Source organism: Pectinophora gossypiella, chromosome 1 (genome assembly GCF_024362695.1).
Source record: "Pectinophora gossypiella chromosome 1, ilPecGoss1.1, whole genome shotgun sequence".
Taxonomy (NCBI): Eukaryota; Metazoa; Arthropoda; class Insecta; order Lepidoptera; family Gelechiidae; genus Pectinophora; species Pectinophora gossypiella.
Genome location: NC_065404.1, coordinates 9377860 through 9397012, shown reverse-complemented (window position 1 = coordinate 9397012; position 19153 = coordinate 9377860). Strand labels below are relative to the sequence as shown.

The 19153-nt window shown below is 37.5% G+C and overlaps 1 protein-coding gene across 1 annotated transcript in view; it reads right to left on the bottom strand.

The window, feature by feature from the left end:
- Nucleotides 1-16704: 16704 nt before the first annotated feature.
- The window catches only part of LOC126367309 (trissin receptor), an 80587-nt gene continuing 78138 nt past the window's right edge, over nucleotides 16705-19153 (bottom strand). The window contains exon 6 of the mRNA XM_050010776.1: nucleotides 16705-17987. Within this exon, the coding sequence (XP_049866733.1) occupies nucleotides 17493-17987 (495 nt within the window). The 3' untranslated portion in view covers nucleotides 16705-17492. The remainder of the gene's footprint in view (nucleotides 17988-19153) is intronic.

Genomic DNA, 19153 nt, shown 5'->3' with positions numbered 1-19153 from the left:
CAAATATCTTAATTATTTTTTTTTAATGAAATTTCTTTTTCGAAACAACAATATTTTTAAATTACTTTTGTTATCCTTCTATGGAATCTGCTATTATTGTCTTTTATTGCGAGTAATTACCGTTTATGAATTATTTTTCACATTCATCATCTCCTAGCTTTATCCCGTTTTTCACAGGGTCCGCTTACCTGACTATAATAAACACTATAAGATAAACACAAAAAAGGTAAAGATTAACAGTCCTGTGAAATAAAAGGTTCAGCGCGGTGACTTTTGGTACGATTTACGACTTTTCCCCGACCTTCCTATTCTTTGACAGAATAGTGTTAAGGTGATGCGTTTCAGTCAGCTAGGTAACGCTGCGTCAGTAGATGGCGTTACTTCTGCAGTTTTCGTATTTTTTTCCATTTATTCGTTTAGTGTTGAGTTCTGACCCAGTGAAATGTTAGGTGGCGAAATCTTACATACATTATCTTTAAGTTAAGCTACAATTTTGAAGTATTTACTGAAGATATCATATTCAGCCGCGAATTGCTTACCGCATTCCTTATTAATGTGATATATCGGAAAACGCAAGATTAAGAAAGTCATTCAGCCAATTAGGGTCAAAAAAGATTCACATTTTGCGGACATTCGAATGCATAGATTTACTCCTTTCTTTCTTTAAACCCGTTATTTTAACGGTGCGTATACAACTTCAAAACAAATTAACTTACTAAGTACTTACTTACTTACTTAGCTTTACTGAACTCTGGCCCAAAGAGCGCCGGCTGGCTTCGCAGTCAGTACAGATTGTGTTTGTGCATAATAAATACAATCACAAAGTTTCCCTAATTTTCCTTCCTTGCTAAGTACCATAAAAAGCACTGTTGTTATATTAAATGGTTAGAGTTTCTGTTTAAGGAGTCGGATGTAAGATGGCTTGTGGCGCCATAAACGTGCCAACTTTTGTGATTGACTCAGTTAAATCCAGCTTTATAGCTTAGGAAAAGAACGAATGGAAAAGTATTCGTACTTTGAAAAATTAAGAATGATTTTCTGCCTGTCATCATAAATTTTTCAGAGGTTACTGGACAAATAGTTTCACTTAGAATTAGGGAATAAGTTGGTTTAAGTAGTAGGTAAGGCAGGAGTAGGCACTCCTAGTAATAGGGATGTACCCGATCAGTAGAGCAATTTTAAACCTAAAGCTGCTCTCTTGTTTTGGTTATGGTGACCTAACTTCGATGTACGTAATCTTTGCTTACATTCACCTTTTACGCCATAAGTATACCTTCTTGCCTACCTTACTAGTCCATTTTCAGACAAGAAATCATTTTTAATAATAATCATTCCACTGACAGCTATTTGTTATGTCCAGTACAATTATTAAAGTTGTTTATTTGTTCACCAAATAAATATCTAAGAAGCCACTCATATATGCTTAAAAAATCTAGGCAATTTCCATTTGGGCTAGTAAGTCCATTATGCAGGAAAATACGATTTCACCTACCGAATCCAACTACCGAACAAAAACCCCCGAACCGAACCCCGAACCGTTTTGATACCGGATCAAAATCTTAATAGCCTCTTAAAATTTCATCAATCATAATAGAAGGAATATTAAAGTAATTTACTCTGTAAGGAAATCTCACAAGTTTCAAAGTGCGCCTATAAAGGTAGGTAGGTATATTTTTGGGGAAAGATTGTTTGTAAATTCTTATTTAGTCACTTTATCAACTTTCCTTTTCCTTCTTGGAATCAACCAAGTCAGTTATAACTCTCAGCTTAAGTCTGCAACTTCATGTTAACCTTATCAAGGGACGTCTTGCCAAAGTTTGTTGACACCAACTTGCGTTGTTTACATCTCACTTGTTCATCACATGAAAATCTATTAGGAATCTAAAACAACTTACTAAGTAAGTCAATATTTACTAAGCCAGGCTGGTATTAATCCTACGAGACCAAGTGCACAGATCACCCTCTAGTAGAAGTACAATAGTTATTATACCGTACTGCTATTGGCTTGATTATTATTATTATTGCGTATGGCACACAAATATCCTGCTTGGATCAAATATCCAGCTTAAGCTCCCCTAACCAAGTCTCCGCTGCATCCGTCACACAATGCAGTTCGGCTATACCACCTGGGAACCGGTGCAGAGGGCACTCGTTCACTATGTGGGATATGGTTTGGTCCGGGTGACCACATTCACAGTATGGTGACTCCTTTAAGCCCCATTTACATAGGTGATGGTTTGACTTTCCATGGTTGGTCCTACACCGGTTTAGTCGTGTCCAGATTTTCCGCTTGGAGTCAAAGCCAGGGACCCTCCGTGGCTTGATTGTCACAGGAGATCCTGCAGCAAAAGTTACGCCACTCATGCTATAAAAAAACCAGCTATGCTCAAAAGTGACAGCTAACATTTCATGGTTAGCCCAGCTGACGTCATCCCGCCCTGCGTTGCCATTTCGTAAAAAATAAATTACCCACGACAAATGTTTATAATTTACTTTGCAATGCAATTTTGAACGTTTAGTAAAAGATTTACTTACAGTTTTAATTATTTTTATATAATGTGACAAGTAATAGTCTTCTTCCTAGCGTGAATCCCGCCGTCTTGCGCCGGGGTCCGCTTTCCTACTGTTGTGACAAGTAATAGTAATAGTAACAAAATTTACGTCCTTGGAATGTTGGAGATACCAATTTAATGTTACCAATTACGTCATCAATGGGCTTGTAATGGCGGCTTGTCATTGCACTGTTACCAACATCTGTCAAGATGTTGTGGGCAACGATGATGATGATATTATGATGATGATTTTAATTTAGAAGTTAATTTCTGTTTAAGTTTTATACATATTTAATTATATATAAATATATATACACTTAGATATATAAGTTTGTTGTTGTAATTACGAATGTTGTGTGTACCTGTAATTGGAGCACATATACAAAAACTAATTTAAGACTTGTATTGTATAACTTTACAATATGTGTACTGTTGGTATACCTATCTAAATAAATAAATAAATAAATAAATGATAAAACATCACCAATATTTAATGACCGCACCATTAGCGGTCATTATGTTTTTGTGTTCTTGTGCCCCTGCGCACCTAAGACACTAGATATTTTAATTAATGTAAGTAAGTATATTAGCCTTCCATTTCTTCCAGGACTCTCTCCAGTGCTTCCTACGGCCAGCCTTCCAGAAAAGCATCCAAGTCGTCGCGCCACCTCCGCCTCGGTCTGCCACGCCTGCGTCTGTCTCTATTCGGAGACCATTCTGTGGTGTGGGAGGCCTTTGCCCAGCAGTGGGACACTTTACAGGCTAGATAAGATATTAGCCGTGGTAGTCCAGTTGGTAGAACGCTCCCCTCTCACTGAGGTGAGGTCGCAGGTTCGAATCCTAAACAAATATATGTCTGTTTTTTAATTCATGTTTGGATCATAAACTCATCGTAACCGATAATCACGTACTCAGCCCATATTCCCGAGAAAAGCATTTTCGGAGGTGTGTGACCTCCTAACATGTAATGGGCTGGTTTTCCCTTCGCTGGTTAAAAGGACAGACAGGCGCGACAAATCTACTTTTAGGTTAGGTAAACGGACCCTGTGTTAAATGGGATAATGCTAGGGAGATATTTATTTTTTATGAGAGTATATATTAATAAGTATGCTTGTCTGCCCTCTCCTCGTTAATATTTCACTTTCAGAGGGCTACTGGAAGACATTCCTGTTAGAAATAAGTTGTGCCTTTTGTCTCTCTTCATGTTGTGATATTATGTTTCTGTGTTATCCTCTGTACAATAAATTGTTAAATAAAATAAGTAATATATAAAATAATAATGATCATTTGCTGCCTAACCAGAATGTCGGTGACGGATTTCCTGCTAAATCAATATGCGGTACACGGAAATCATATGTATTTCGTAGACTACCTACGCAGATACAGTAGTAAATTATATCATATTGATACGGTATCTGTAGGATGTAATCTGTGACATCACAACCTTTCTTACTTGCATCAAAGAAAGTTTGCGTACTTTAACCCCTTGGGATCTTGCCTAAAACTATATATTTGTGTGTTCTTCTCTGTATTTTTTTTTTCCGGCCAAGTAGTTAATGCCATCTGCGGCAAATCTACAAAAAGTCACGTCAAAAAAAAAATCAATCTGTATTTTTTCGACTTTTTCTATTTCTTTAATAATCTTTGTCTGCACTGCTCAGGGTAGTTTAATAAATATTACCTTTTCCGGTAAAATATTGAGCAAACCCACAATTAAACACGTCAAAAAATAAAAGATATTAGCCTGTTATACTTTTTCCTTTATATTTTTTAAATTGTGTTTTTCTATTATTATTCTTTGTAACATTTTCATTAATTTTAACTGTAAGATTTTTTTCCGTTATGTTTTTATATCCACTCTAACATGGTAGGCTATATACAGGGTGTTAGTGACATCGTAACGAAAACTTTGAGGGATGATTCAGGCGATGATTCTGAGTTGAAATCAAGTGCAAAAATATGGAACTGCAAATCTTAATTTTAAAAACTCTAAAATTTTTATGAATTTTCCGACAGGAAATTCCACTTGATATCAACTCAATCATGATGAATCATGGTCTGAATCATCCCCTTCGGTATTCGTTACGGTGACACTAAATACCTACCTACTTGTATGGCTACCTGTATGTACTTGTACAGGGTGTAGGTGCCATCGTAACGAATACTGAGAGGGATGATGCAGGTCATTATTCTGAGTTTATATCATGTGGAATTTTCTATCGCAAAAGTATAGAATCGAAAATAATTTAAAACAACTAAAAAGAACATGAATTTTGCGACGGAAAATTCCACTTGATATTAACTCAGAATCACGGTCTGAATTATCCCCCTCATTATTCGTTACGATGTCACTAAAACTTTGTATATGTATAATGGGCAACGGGTTTATCTAGTGACTTGTGTATGTGTAACTTGTGTCTGTGTATTTTTCGATATATTACTCATATAAATCCTTTAAGCATGGACACTTTAATATTGTTTGCTCTATCGCTTATTCCGTTTATTCTGTCTACCAGGTACCTACCTAAAAAATGATAGGCATCGGTTGCTTACAAAAGATAATTTTTTGGGTATTTTTGCTCGTCAGTATTATAATCTGTTTTGCCTTTTCGACCTTTTTGGCATGGATTATCGGAACGTTGTTTTTGCTGATGTTTCAAAGTCAAAAGTTTTATTTGTCGGAACGGTTTGCATCCCAAATCCAGAATTGTATACCTACCTACTTTTTTTAACATACCTTTGGAAGAGCATACTGTGGAAATTTTAAAAACAACTGTAGTTTGCGTTGCTTACTCATTGTTATGTACTTAAATGTCTAATTGCCTACCATGAAGGTTGAAGGTTAAATTTATTTTTCTTAATCTACTTCAATCCTAGAATTTGTAATCCTAGATTAGACAGTTTTATTATTACTACAGCAGAATGATTAAGCGAGAGAGCTTAAGTAAATTAGAACTTCACAGAGTTGATTTTACACTAAAGAAAATCTAACTAATTTAAGGCAGTTTCAGAATAAATATTAGATGATTATTTTTTAGACTAAGATAAGTAGTTTCTTAACAAGATTAAGTAATAAAAATAAAACAGTTCCTGTTTTCATTACAAATCGTGTAAAGTTTTCTTGTTATAAATGTTTGTTAGGCTTAATTTAATTTTTGTTTACTTAGGATTGTTAGGTAAGTACGTAGAAGTCTTTTAGGTTCGTCATTATGTTTGTTATCCTTTGTTATTCACAGTGAATATTGACACTACATATATGTACATAAGGTTTGTAATCTAAAAAAAAAGTAAAGTAGAAAAAAGCATAGCATAAAGTTTGTAGTTTGTTTGTAATCTAGCATTCTTCGAAGTGTTTATTTGTGCGTTGATTTATAATATTCTGCGAGGGTGCAAGAAAGTAGCCTGCCGTATCTATTACGGTCGACTGTTAGAACTTCATCACACCCCGGTGTTAATGTATAATATGTTACTATAGTAACCACCTCAGTCACTCCATACAAAAATCTTATTTTCAATCGTGTGCCGCCCTACCGCGTTAGTGCGAGCGAGAATGACAGTCCGCACGTGCTCCCACTTATACCTTAGCGGCTTACGGCCATTAAATTTATGCTCATATAAGGGAGACTGAGGTAAATGTCGGCGCCCGATACGACTAGAAGCGAGGCCGAGAATTACCGTTCTGTAAGTACGTAGTTATTAATCTATGATATAATTTTGTTTTGGTTTTTCCCGAAGGGCAAGGCAAAGGGAACTATGCCCATACAGCCATGTCTTATGTATTTTTTTCTTAATGACGATTAATAAAATGATGAAAGGTGATGACGATGAATGATGAAACCTAAGCCCCCACCCTCGGAGCAGACTCCTACTCCGAATCCCAAACGAATTAACTCAAAAGTCCGCATAATCTTTCAAGTTATGAAGCGACTTGTTGGCACGAAGCAAAAATAGATAGGTACTTACACATTGTTTATTGAATATTCCGATATGATAACACTACCTCGAATGTTTTCTGATTAACTTAATGCGATCACTAACCACAAAACACCACTTTGTATTGATTATTTAGATTATCCAATGAAGAAAGCAACCGTCCCGTTTCCGTTCCCGCCAAATCAGAATATGCTACTTGCAAGCTACTTGACAACCTAGTCAATTGAGATACTTTTTTAGGAAACGTCAATACGAAAGTTTTCCTTGGAATTTGTATGGAAATACTGTCAAACGTCGTACTCATTGTTACTTTATTCATAAATAAAATTTCTAAAATAAGTTGAAAAGTAAAATGTGATTGGTTTTTGATAATTTTAGATTGGCTTCTATTTTTGGGTTAGCATTTTATAATTTATCTTTGACCCAGTAAAATACCCTATTAGCTTAAGTTATCTTTTAATTACGCGTGCCTCTACCTAGCGTATTGGGGATCACGTGTGTGAACTTACGATGAATATGAGAAGGGTGACATGAGGAAAGGAAAGGCTATTACAACCAGCACCCAACATCTTTGTATGTATCTACTTACACGCGCCTCTAAATTCAAAAGTTAAGGTACAATTAATTAATAATATAACAACATTCCTAACTTAAATAAGTTAACTAGATTACCTAGAAAGTATTATCGGGATTTAAACCATTTAATAATTGAAAGCGGTATATTTGATATTTTTTCTACCCGTAGAATTTCTTCTTATTCTCTCTTTAATAATTATTTACCTACTTACCTTGCCTCTCTTTGACCCTTTTCTTATGTTATAATGGGTTTTAGTCTCCACGCAAGTAGGCAATCTTGATTGCATCTGGAAACATAATAGGGTATTTAATTGGGTCGAAATTAAATTATAAAATGCCAATCTAGAAATAGAAGCCATTCTAAGATCTAAAATCAATCTCATTTTACTTTTCGATTTATTTTCAAATTTGATTTATGAATTAAGTAAAAATGAGTACGACGTATGACCGTTTTATTGCTGACGTCACAGGACAGTATTTCCATACAAACCCTAAAGAAAACTTGTTTTGACGTTTCGTAAAAGTATCTCAATTAACTAGGTTGTCAAGTAGCCTATTCCGTATGAAGTAATTAAACTCTTTATTGTAAATATGAATAAAGATAATAATAACAATATGTATAAAAGGTGGACTTATCTCTAAAAGAGATCTCTTACGTCCAACCGTTTTTATTGAGAGGTCAATAAAAGTGGAAAGGTACAAAAAGTATAAATAAAAGAACTGTTTAGATACATACAAATATATACAGGGTGTAACGGAAGGGGGGTATCAAGCCGAAAGGGGACAAAACTATACCTTATGTAGATCTTATCTGCAAAATTTCAATTAAAAAAAAACACTTTTGATATTTTTTTCAATTTCAGTTAAAAAAATATTTTAATATTTCCAGCATGTAAAAAACACGGCACAGCACTATTGAGGTCACTGTTCTTAATCCACTCAAATATTGGCACTACACAAATCTCCTAGCGCGTCCTGGTCGCCTGGTACTCGCGGCGCTCGCACGGCCGCGATAGGTACGAAATTCGAGCGGGCGGCGGCTTTGGCGGCAACGTCAAAAGGAGTCGGCGGCCGATTGGAACAATCCGAGTCGGCGGCACGTCGGCGACTGTAACAAACAAGAATGACACTAAAGCATCTAATAATTGGAGTCATTTTGCTTTGACAACTATTCTCACATTATTTTATGACGTGTAAAATAAGTTAAAATTACCTACTTGTTTAGGTAAGGTATTTAATTTAATAGTAAATAGGAAAAAAAGTGTGAAAGTGTGGGTAAGTAGGTAGGTAATTAATAATTAGACTTACGTTTTACAAGAAAGGTTCGAAATGTCGTCATCCCCGTTCGATGCACAGACCTGCCGCTTCATCTGTCCACAACACTTTCGAAGCAAAGTCTGGTGAGCTTTCCACTTGAACTCGGTACCATTCTCAGAATGCCACACGAGGTAAATAATCAGCAGGAATTAGCTCGGGCGTACGTTGCATGTGGTAAGGTTCGCGTGGTAGTCCTTGGGTTGGCTGCACGGCTAGTACGGCTTCTTCAAACTCCGGATCACGGGTCGCCGAGCGGCCAGTCTCGGATGACGCGTGGAAAGAGCCCGTTAAATGCAGTAGGCGATTGACCATTTTCCTGAAGCAATGCAGTGAAGGCAGTTGCCTGGCTTCATCAGCTGGTCTACCTTCTATGAATCGCTGATACAAGTTCCGTGCTTCACTTAAGTTGCCATCGCCGGCACCCACACACATCATCATTTCATAATAACCTACATTACTCAAAGACACCTCGAACTATCACTGATCACAGTTATCACAACAAATCCAAATTTCGAACTTCACTCCACAGATAGTAAACAAGCACTGACAAATAATTTGACAGTTTACTTTCGTGTGCATGTTTCTATCTCTTTTGGAATGCTAGTATCCTGGTACTTAAGGGTGTGTTATTTCTTTGTGCGCAATAAAATATTTTTATGGTATTGTTTGAATGAATGAATGAATGTATTGTATTTTATGAAAGTAGGTACGTATTTTACTTTGAACCTAGAAAAGTAAAAAAGTCGTTTATCTAATAAGGATCACCCGCGCTCACACTCTGGCACTAACACAGAATTGCCACGTTTCTTCGCAAATATCCCGCGCAATAGCAGAAGGCGAAATTAATCTGTCAATAATAAGACATACTATCACTCTGCCCGTATCCCTAATGGGGTGGGCAGAGTCACAAGAACATCCCATTAGCGGTACGAGCATGATAATTATTTATGTACCTATGTTATGATTACTTGTGGCTCTGTCTGCCCCATAAGAGATAAAGGCGTGATATTATGTATGTATGTTTGGTACGGGCATGTAGCGATACGAGCGTGTAGTGGTAAGTGAAATTCCGCAGTCTCTGCCTACTCCAATGGGAAAAAGGCGTGATGTTATTGTTCACTGTTGGATAATACACGACTACAATTTAGGAAGGAAAAAAAATACAAAAAAAAAAAATATTTTTTATCATGGTTAATGATAACTTCCCCTTAACAGCACCGCCATTTTGAATTTCGGGTGCACTAGGGCTTGCCGATCAAAAAATGTCTATCGATAATCTATCCCGACCGAGAGTCGATCGATAGCAAGACTATTGATAACTCGGAAAGTGGGAACATTTTCGATTTTATTACCTAAGTGCAATACAATCGATAGTATCGTTGCGGATTAATAACAAACTATCGATAATTTTGCCCTCAGTCAGTAGTATTGCTACACTCCGATAGTATGGTTATTTTGAGTGGGCTGATTGTCTAAACTGAATTTCAATAACTCAAAAGTCCATGGATTTAGATTTTTTGAAAAGCTATTTTTTTATTTCTACCAATCAAAATCGTAGTAGAAAATGATTATGATCGATAATCGATACTGAACTATCGATAGTTTGAAACACTAGCGTGCCTTTTTCTATTCGCGAGCCCTGGCATCCTGGTACAGGGTATAAATCCCATTAACTGTCCCAATGCAATTTGCAATTCCGTGCTTCGGAAGGCACGGTTGGTCCCGGTGACTACTTACTCATGTAAGAAAGTAGTTATTACATGAGTCATGTCAGGGGCCTCTGGCGGCTCAATAGTTACCCTGACACCAGGGTTGATGAGGTTGGTAATCCACCTCACAACCCACACGATAGAAAGATTTAAAAAAATACTGTTATGTGTTTTTAATTCCTTGTACGCAATAAAGTATTATTGTATTGTACGAAAGTACTTATTTTAAGATTACTTTTACCATGTCATAGTAAAAGTAAAGTTATGTTAGGTAGGTACTTTACTTGAGAAATTGATTTTGTCTTTACTATGTTGTAAACGTAACATTAATGTCTCGTTAATAAGATACACAATCACTTGCAGCTGCTCGTATCCCTAATGGGGTGGGCAGAGCCATAAGTAATCAGAACATACTAACATAATATCACGCCCGTATCACTAAGGGGTAGGCAGTCACAACGGTACTTGAGAAATTTATTTTGCTTTTACTATGTTGTAAATCCCCAAGGAATTCTAAGAAGCCTCTGACGTTGCCGGTCGCCTCAGGGAGGCACCCCGTCTGGCCAAGGTGCCGGACCCGGTAGTTGGCGGCTCCTTCACACTCCAGTAGCACATGGGCCGCTGTCTCGTCCATGCAGGTTCTGCACAGGGGCTTGTCGGTGACACCTAGTGTAAACAGATGTTTGTTGATATCACCGTGACCACACAGCTACACCTGCTACCTGCAGCTGTTACCTGTATTAGTGGAGACCTCTTCACATTTAGAATTCTTTTGGAGAGACAACTATTGATGTTGGGTAGTGCCAACTTAGCCTGCCTGCATTTATTTACGGTGGTTCATAGTCTGGTGTGTTTGTTCATTCCCAAATACCCTAATACCGAACTAGCTTTATTTGCGGATGATACAGCCATCTATTCTTCGTGCCGTGGTCGAGTTATGATGACCGGAATTCTCCAACGCGCCAATGCCTTGGGCAAGTAGTTTCGCAAATGGAGAATCAAGGTAAACCCGGAGAAAAGTGCAGCGGTGTACTTTTCAAAGGGCTATTATAATACGTCACGGTCACGCTGTCAACTTAAGTCATCAAGATGTCTGGCAAGCCGATCCCTTGGGAGGAGCAAGTCAAATATCTCGGCGTAGTCTTAGATAGACGTCTTACTTTCAAGGCCCATATCAAACGTGTGCGCGATCGCGCCACGTTTGTAATGGGCCGTGTTCATTGTCTCCTTAACAAGCGTAGTAAATTATCCCTTTGGAATCTACACGACTTGCATCCGTCCGATCATGACCTATGCAGGGGTAGTTTTCGCTCACGCGAGTCTCTCTCAAATCCACCGTCTACAGGAAATACAAAATCGTTCGTGGTTCCATCGCAATGAAAATCTGCACATTGACCTAAGTCTGCCAACCATTGCCCAATGGCTCAAATTAGTTTTTTTGATTCTGCTCCGCACCAACCAAATCCCCTGGTAGTTGCGGCTTCCGAATACATCCCGCTTAGGAACGGTACTGAATAGCATCGGCGTCCGAAGTATGTAATACGATCCCGACGACCCGATTACTCTAGCCATAGAATCAGCCAATCAGCTCGCGACAACAAACATTTCAGGACCCCGATACCGACACCGCCGGCGTGGTCGACGACTTCCCTCAATCAGCGCTTATCGCTATCGACTTACTAGGGTCGTTTAATTCTTTCAAATATTTTTCCTCTCAGACGACGCCCTGAGCCGAGGTTCGCGCCCAACTGGGCACCCTCAGGCCTGTTGTCTTAAACGTTGTACCGGGTGAGAGCCTTCAGCGCTCCCCATTTGTCCGGCCAAGTAGTTAATGTCATTTGCGGCAAAACTTCGATAAGTCACGTCAAAAAAAGGTGTGTTTGTTGGCTGCTCTCGTTCGTAGCAGCGAGCGGACCTGTCCGAATGAGATCGGCAATATCGGTTCCGGACCGATGGCTGTTACCTCCCGTTCCCCTTCTGGCCAACTCGTCCGCCGCGTCGTTACCTCTTGAATCACTGTGTCCTTTGATCCATTGTAAAGTGAGGTGTTAGTATTTGCACACCTTAGTCAGTGATTGGTGGTAACTGTGTATGAGTAGTAGTAGTTGTTTAGGGCCTGCAAAACTCTGAAAGTATTCTAATGAAACTGTCCCGTACCTAGCTAGCCATGAACGCATTCGCCGCTAGTGTGATGCCCATTTGACCTGGATGACGGTGTTAAGGGAGCCTGATATTACGTAATCATAAAATAAAGCATACTACACAAGGAGACGAGATGCATTGTAAAGTACATTTCTTTATCAACTATTAATGTAGGTAATCGACTACATTTTTGGACAAAACTTGTACAACAAAGTGACTCTGCCCATCTCAGTAGCCCAGTAAGTGTGATATTAGATATGTGTAATTACTTGTAGCTCTGTCTGGTCCATTAGGGATAAAGCCGTGATTTATGTATGTTCACATCTTGTTCTATCCTATTGGTTGTGAGGTGGATAACCAACCTCGTCAATCCTGGTGCGAGGGTTATTATTGAGCCGCCAAATGCCCCTGACATGGCTCATGTAACGACTACTTATTACATCAGTAAGCAGTAACCGGGACCAATGCCCATTGTTTTTTTAACTATTGTGTCTGGAAATCTTGGCCTCACAAGGATGAAACAAAACAATTTAAAAAATATTGATTAATATGGCCATCACTGGCACGTTTACCCTTTACTAGGGCAGGCATAAATAAAAGAGGTGGTAGCTGTTCACTCAAAAGTTAAATACCTTGAACAGCTGATTGCTACGTAGTGTTGTGCAAATTTGAATTTATTACATGAAGACCTGGAATTCAATTGCTCATAACTAATGCAAATATGAATTTAGGCGGCCAATACTCTCGCATGTGATTTGTAGATAGTGACAGAGTAGGCACACTTCGGGTTGATACCCCCGTTCCGTTACACCCTGTATATACATATGTAAATAACACAAGTGTAACGGAATAATAATACCTCTATATTTACAAAATACATTATATATTAGGCATTATGTGATAGATAATGTTCTTTTAATTTAGCATTGAAAGAAGCATTGATGAACTAATATCAGCTGGAAGTGTAATTCCACAACTGAACAGCGTCGACAGAGAAGGAGTTAAAAAGGAAACGGGTATTGACACAGGGAACAGAGGGCTTTTATGATACACGCTTTCTTAGAGCGAACGCACGGGGGAATTATTAAGGTAATCAGAACAAGGTAATAAATAAATAAGGAAATATATAAATAAAATATTTGGAGAAGAAAAAATGTGGCAACTGATTGGCACAATTTCACTGTTAGTCAATTTTGCGTGTGCTACGGCCGAATGTCTGCACGAGGAACACGGTACCGGGAAACATAGGAATAGAAACATTGACCTAAGTACTTACTATTTACGGTCTTCTGTTTATTTTATCAACCACATCAGAAAACATTCGTATGTTTACATCCGCCGTGTAATCTTCGCATTTGGCTTCTATAATCGTCTCTTCAATTTGTGCAACGGCCTCTGTGGTCCCGTGGTTGAGCGTTGGGCATTCAAATTGGGTGTTCAAATCCCGGTGGGTACATATGACAAAAATCACTTTGTGATCCCTAGTTTGGTTAAGACATTACAGGCTGACCACCTGATTGTCCGAAAGTAAGATAAAAAAGCAGATGTACAAGCAAGTGAGTAATCATTATATGAGCCATATCAGGGGTCTTTGGTGGCTCACTAATAACCCCGACACCAGGGTTGATGAGGTTGGTAATTCACCTCACAACCCACACGACAGAAGAAGAAGAAGAATTTGTGCAACGATATAATTGTAATTTTCTCGCATGAGGTGCAATATTATCATGAAATATCCTTCATCAACCTTCATGATTTACCAGGAAAGTCGAGAAATAACAATCAATAGTATAATAATAAACCAACACCAAACAATTTGACAATAGATGGTCCACTTTTTTTTTACAAGTTTTTTTATACCGTGTAGACTATGGAAAGTGACATCATGCATCCTGGGGAGAACTTTTAAAATTATGGAAAATAAAAAAAAAACATGTAGAGTGTTTTACGTAAGTATATTTTTCGTACATTCAATAAAAAAAAATAACTGTTAAAAAATGTAACGTTGTCAATTAGGCAGGCAGTCCGAAATAAAGACAATCTCTTCTACAAAAAATGTTGCCTGTTTTCCTTCTCAATTTACGTAATTTAATTTTATTTCTCTTTCACGTAACATTTGTAAATATACATTCAATTCCAGTGGTTCTTAACATTTTCTGTAGTACTTACCAAACATTTTATAACAAAACTCATTTTTATCTATTACTACAGCTTATTATCAATTAAGATCTAAGTACTTAGGTACGCCGTTATTTAAGAAGTTTAAAATTCCTGAAATTTATGTTATGCAGTTGGATTTGAAAATGTACAACAACTTTAAAAAAACCTATAATATAAAAGTAACGACTTAAATAGGACCTGCCAAATAGTCAGGTTAGATAAGCGGACCATGTGAAAGTGGGTTAACTTTTGGTAGGGAGATGATGATGACGAACAACTTAAAGAGGTAAACATTCCCCAACCGGCTGCAGCTGAAAATCAGCGTCATAGTCTAGCTACAGCTAGGCCGTGACATTTACTGAGCTGAAGCCGTTTCGGCACTATGTATAATTATTATTATTTTTTTTGTTAATTAGTGTTAAGTATGCCGAATAAATATTTTCTTTCTTTCTTTCTTATTTGATTTTGGTGGGTACTTATGATTAAGTGGAATAATTGCCATTTAAACAACATCATAAACCACTCAAAATTAGAATCCTTTATAAATTTAAAAGTATATAGTGTTAGTGACTCTCATTATTCGTTACGATGTCACTAACACCCCGTACAAGTAGAGATACATACAGGTAGCCATACAAGTAAGTACGGGTGTTAGTGACATCGTAACAAATACTGTGGGGGATAGTTCAAACCATGATACTGAGTTGATGAACATGACCATGATACTCAGTCGGAAAATTTATAAAATTTTTTGTTTTTATTATCAGTTCCTTACTTTTGCGACGGAAAATTCCACTTGAAATCAATTCAGAATCATGGTCTCAATCGTCCCTCAAAGTTTTCGTTACGATGTCACTAACACCCTGTATAAACTGGGGTGATAAGTTAAAGATTGGGGAAAGTTACGTAGGTAACGGGATATCTAAAAATTACTGGTCCAACATTAATAACATTATACATACTTAATTCAGAAATTTTAGTTGATAACGTTTACTCGTGAAACAAAATTTTGTTCAAAGCTTAACACCTATTAAATAAGAAATTTCTGAAACCAACGCTTCATTAAACATAAATTTCGAGCTCTTCAGATTCTGTATAAATGCTAAATACATGAGCATCTTATTGTCTCATAAATAATGTAATAATCATGTTCACTTCAGATCTATTTATTGTTAAAATAAAAATATATTATGTCGTTTATAAACGCTTATATATAGTTAGGAAATAACATGAGTCAATTAGGTATTTTGCTATAAGTAGGCGGATTGTTTTACTAAGTTACGATATGGCAGATATATCTTCAAGATTCGTTCAATTTAGTAAATATACCTATTTACGCTATTACACTAAAGGGCAGAACTTACGATTTTATAACTGTAAAGGTACTCCCACACCATATTTTTACACTTAGGTAACATTATACAATTTCCATGTAAGTGTAGCATAAAACGAAATTGATATACCCATTTTTGGCACCCCTGTAGGTACTTAATTAAAGGGCCGAAAAAGCGGCGTAAAAACGAATCAATGTGTTATCACAGTTTTACGTCTCAATTCAACGTTATATTCGTTTCCATGTTATATTCCCCGAAATATACAATGGTGTGAAAATTACTGGTCAAATAAACCCTCTTCTCGTTTCAGAGGTCACCGCACAATGGGCACTCAACCAGATAAAACATGTCAAAATGAATATGTGGGAACGTGGACGTTAAGGCACATCTACGTCAATAATAATTACGTTATTCCTGCTCTTCACTGCAAACGAGACATACACAATATATACGTGGCCCGCGTTTAACAGAGATGGATGGGCACTTTCGCATGCAATGTTGATCACACGACGTAATATTTTATTGTGTGGACGGGGCTTAACACGTCGAGTGACGGAGCGTTTAATTATCTCTACAAAAGGATCATTCGTAACTTCTCGTTTAGGTATTATTTAGGTATATAAAACTAGATTCAGTGATCGTTTAAAAGAGGAACATAGTATGCAACAACGCACTAAGGCTTCAATTTATTAAGCCCAAATTGTCAGTGGGGTAAACAATTAAAACATTTTAAAGTTACCTAACTACTTACTTATAAAGTTTGGTACCAACACAACATTACGTACATATTATGATAACAGACATGTAGTCATACAATGAATTACACAAACATACAGACACACGCATAAACACATTTCCGTATTGGTAAGTATGTGACAACATGATGTGAAATCTATATAATATTTCAAATAGAATATATAATTAATACAAGTAGTTATTTAACGTTACAGATAAGAGATTACCCTATTCGCGCTGTACATTAGTAACTTTAACAAAATTCACAAATCTGTTAGTGCACAGTTTTTAATATTTATGTTTGGAACCAGTTTACAGCGCTTGAAGTTCCCGTCAAAATTCAAACTCAATTTGAACGCGGCGCGGAAGCTTGCGGCGTGGGGGTAGCTAACAGAATAGGAGCTAGGATAATGCTGACATTCGGGAATATTAATGTCATAGACGTACACTCACCGATCACTTTATTCTTCATAAACGGACAGGAGTGACTCATAACGACCATTATACCACAGATAAACTGCCCAACACATTATTTATTCTTAGTAGGTACGCGCTGGAATAAATATCATTAAAGCTTTTTTACACCTGCGCGATAATATTCAGTAGTAATAATTAACTCTTTTATTTCCGTATCTAAGTACTTACGTATTTACACATGTTTTGCACTCTATCCAATTTCCATCCACAACCACGATCCATACAGATATGTACAGTAACAGTAATTTGCGATTATGTTCACGTTATAAGTTATTAATTTACATTTAAGTATTACACAATAATAAATACTTAGGTTTTAAGCTCATGAGATCACCGTAAGTACCTAAGTAATGCGATGCTTCACTAAGTTCCAGGGAAAAAAAATACTGTTAAATAATTAACACTAAGTTTTCAACATTTTAGTCATAGAGGTCCTTTCTGGAGATAGTGGAAACAGTATAGAGACCGCTGCTGTCGGTCACCTCGTCTGTGCTCTCCGTTAATCAAGAAATGTCCACGTTCTCCACTTTGTACACGAACCTGCGCCGACGCATGTTTCATGAGTCTCCGTGGGGCGCCATCGTGATCGTGCTGCAGTTGGCGCGTGTGGAGCGGGTGGAACTCCGCCTCAGCCCACCGCCAACCGCATTTAGTACTATTAGATTCTCACTTTTCCTTTTCCCATAAAAATTACAAAATAACAGCTCCCTCATTCCTTTCCTAAAGTTTTTAGACAGAAAAGCGTAGAGTAATGGGTTGATGCCGGAGTTGAAGTAAGTGATAAGAAACGTGAGGGGAGTGAGCAGCGCGCTGAAGTCGCTGGTGCCCTGGTAGCCGGAGGACCAGTACTGCCACATCTTGCGCGCGTGGAACGGCAAGTTGCAGACGGCGAATGTGAGCACTACCACTATGAGCATGCGCACGACACCTCGTCGCGCGCGCAACACATTACGAGACAGGTGACTCAGGTGATGGCAGTTTGATCCCGGCGTGCGACACAATTTCTTTGTCTTTACAGCGTTTACCGGAGTTCCTTTCTGAGACAGCAAACCCTGAAAAAAAAAAATAGGTAAAAATAAATAATTTCTAGGAATAGGATTCCATTTTCAAACAATTTCTGCCGTAAAATACGACTTGCCTAGGACCATTTTTTCTGAGAGCGTACATAAACGGATTAGCTCCGTGTACCTCCTCAAAGATGTCTTAGTCAGATGAGCTGCGGCTTATAAAAAGATTTGTCGGTTTTATTTGTGACACTGCCGAGTTGAATTGTTATTATAACGAAATAACAACTCCTGTGTTTAGATAGATGCCATTTTATGTTTTTATTTAAACAAAACCTAAATTCGCCACGTTGGTAATTTATGTAGTTTTTGCCATTATGTAGTACTATCCTTGCTATTCATCGCAATGTCTTGTTCGCAAGCGGAACAATAACAAATCAGTTTCAAACTGCGCGGTGCGAGAGACGATAATTAAGAGACAGGCAGTTATACAGATTCGATGGTAAGTACTTATATTATAATGATAAATAAACGGCTTAAGCACAATACTTTAGTATTTCCAAGAATTCTGCTTTATATCCTTTATTCTATTATCTGTCTAATGAAAATTACTGGTTGAATTTTGATTCTCCTGGCCTACAGACAAGTTTAAGCAAATTTAATCTAAAATAATAGAATCTCTATATGAGAATGTCAAACTGATCATCCTCGAAAGTTTTTGAGCTAAAACTCGGCATAAACGGAACTTTGCCACGAGTAAGGTTCAAGATGAACTTCCACGGAACTTTAGTGTGTCTCAACTTAAGAGTTCGATGTTCTATGTGTGTCATTCAATCTGTCACACTTAGAAATACAAGCACATTCGTACACAGTTTTATTTCTTTTGCAGCTTTGTCTAAAGACTCGTAACCAGCCAAGACCGAACCCCAGACCAGCATAATGTAACCCTCGCAATCTAAAGCTCTACATAGTATATCTGCAGGCGAAAGATTCATTCCTGATTGTAATGAGAAAAAGCAAAGCTACTATACGCGTCCGTTTGACCGGAATAGCATAGTGGACCAAGTGTTAGTGTTTGCTTTGTATTTATTCCTATGCAACTTTTATACTTCTGATACGTTACTAGAATAACAAATGCGCGCCGGACCTTGCTTTACATCTCACATAAACTTGTAAATGCGGATGCAGAAACTTCGTATGTTGCGATTAAAAAA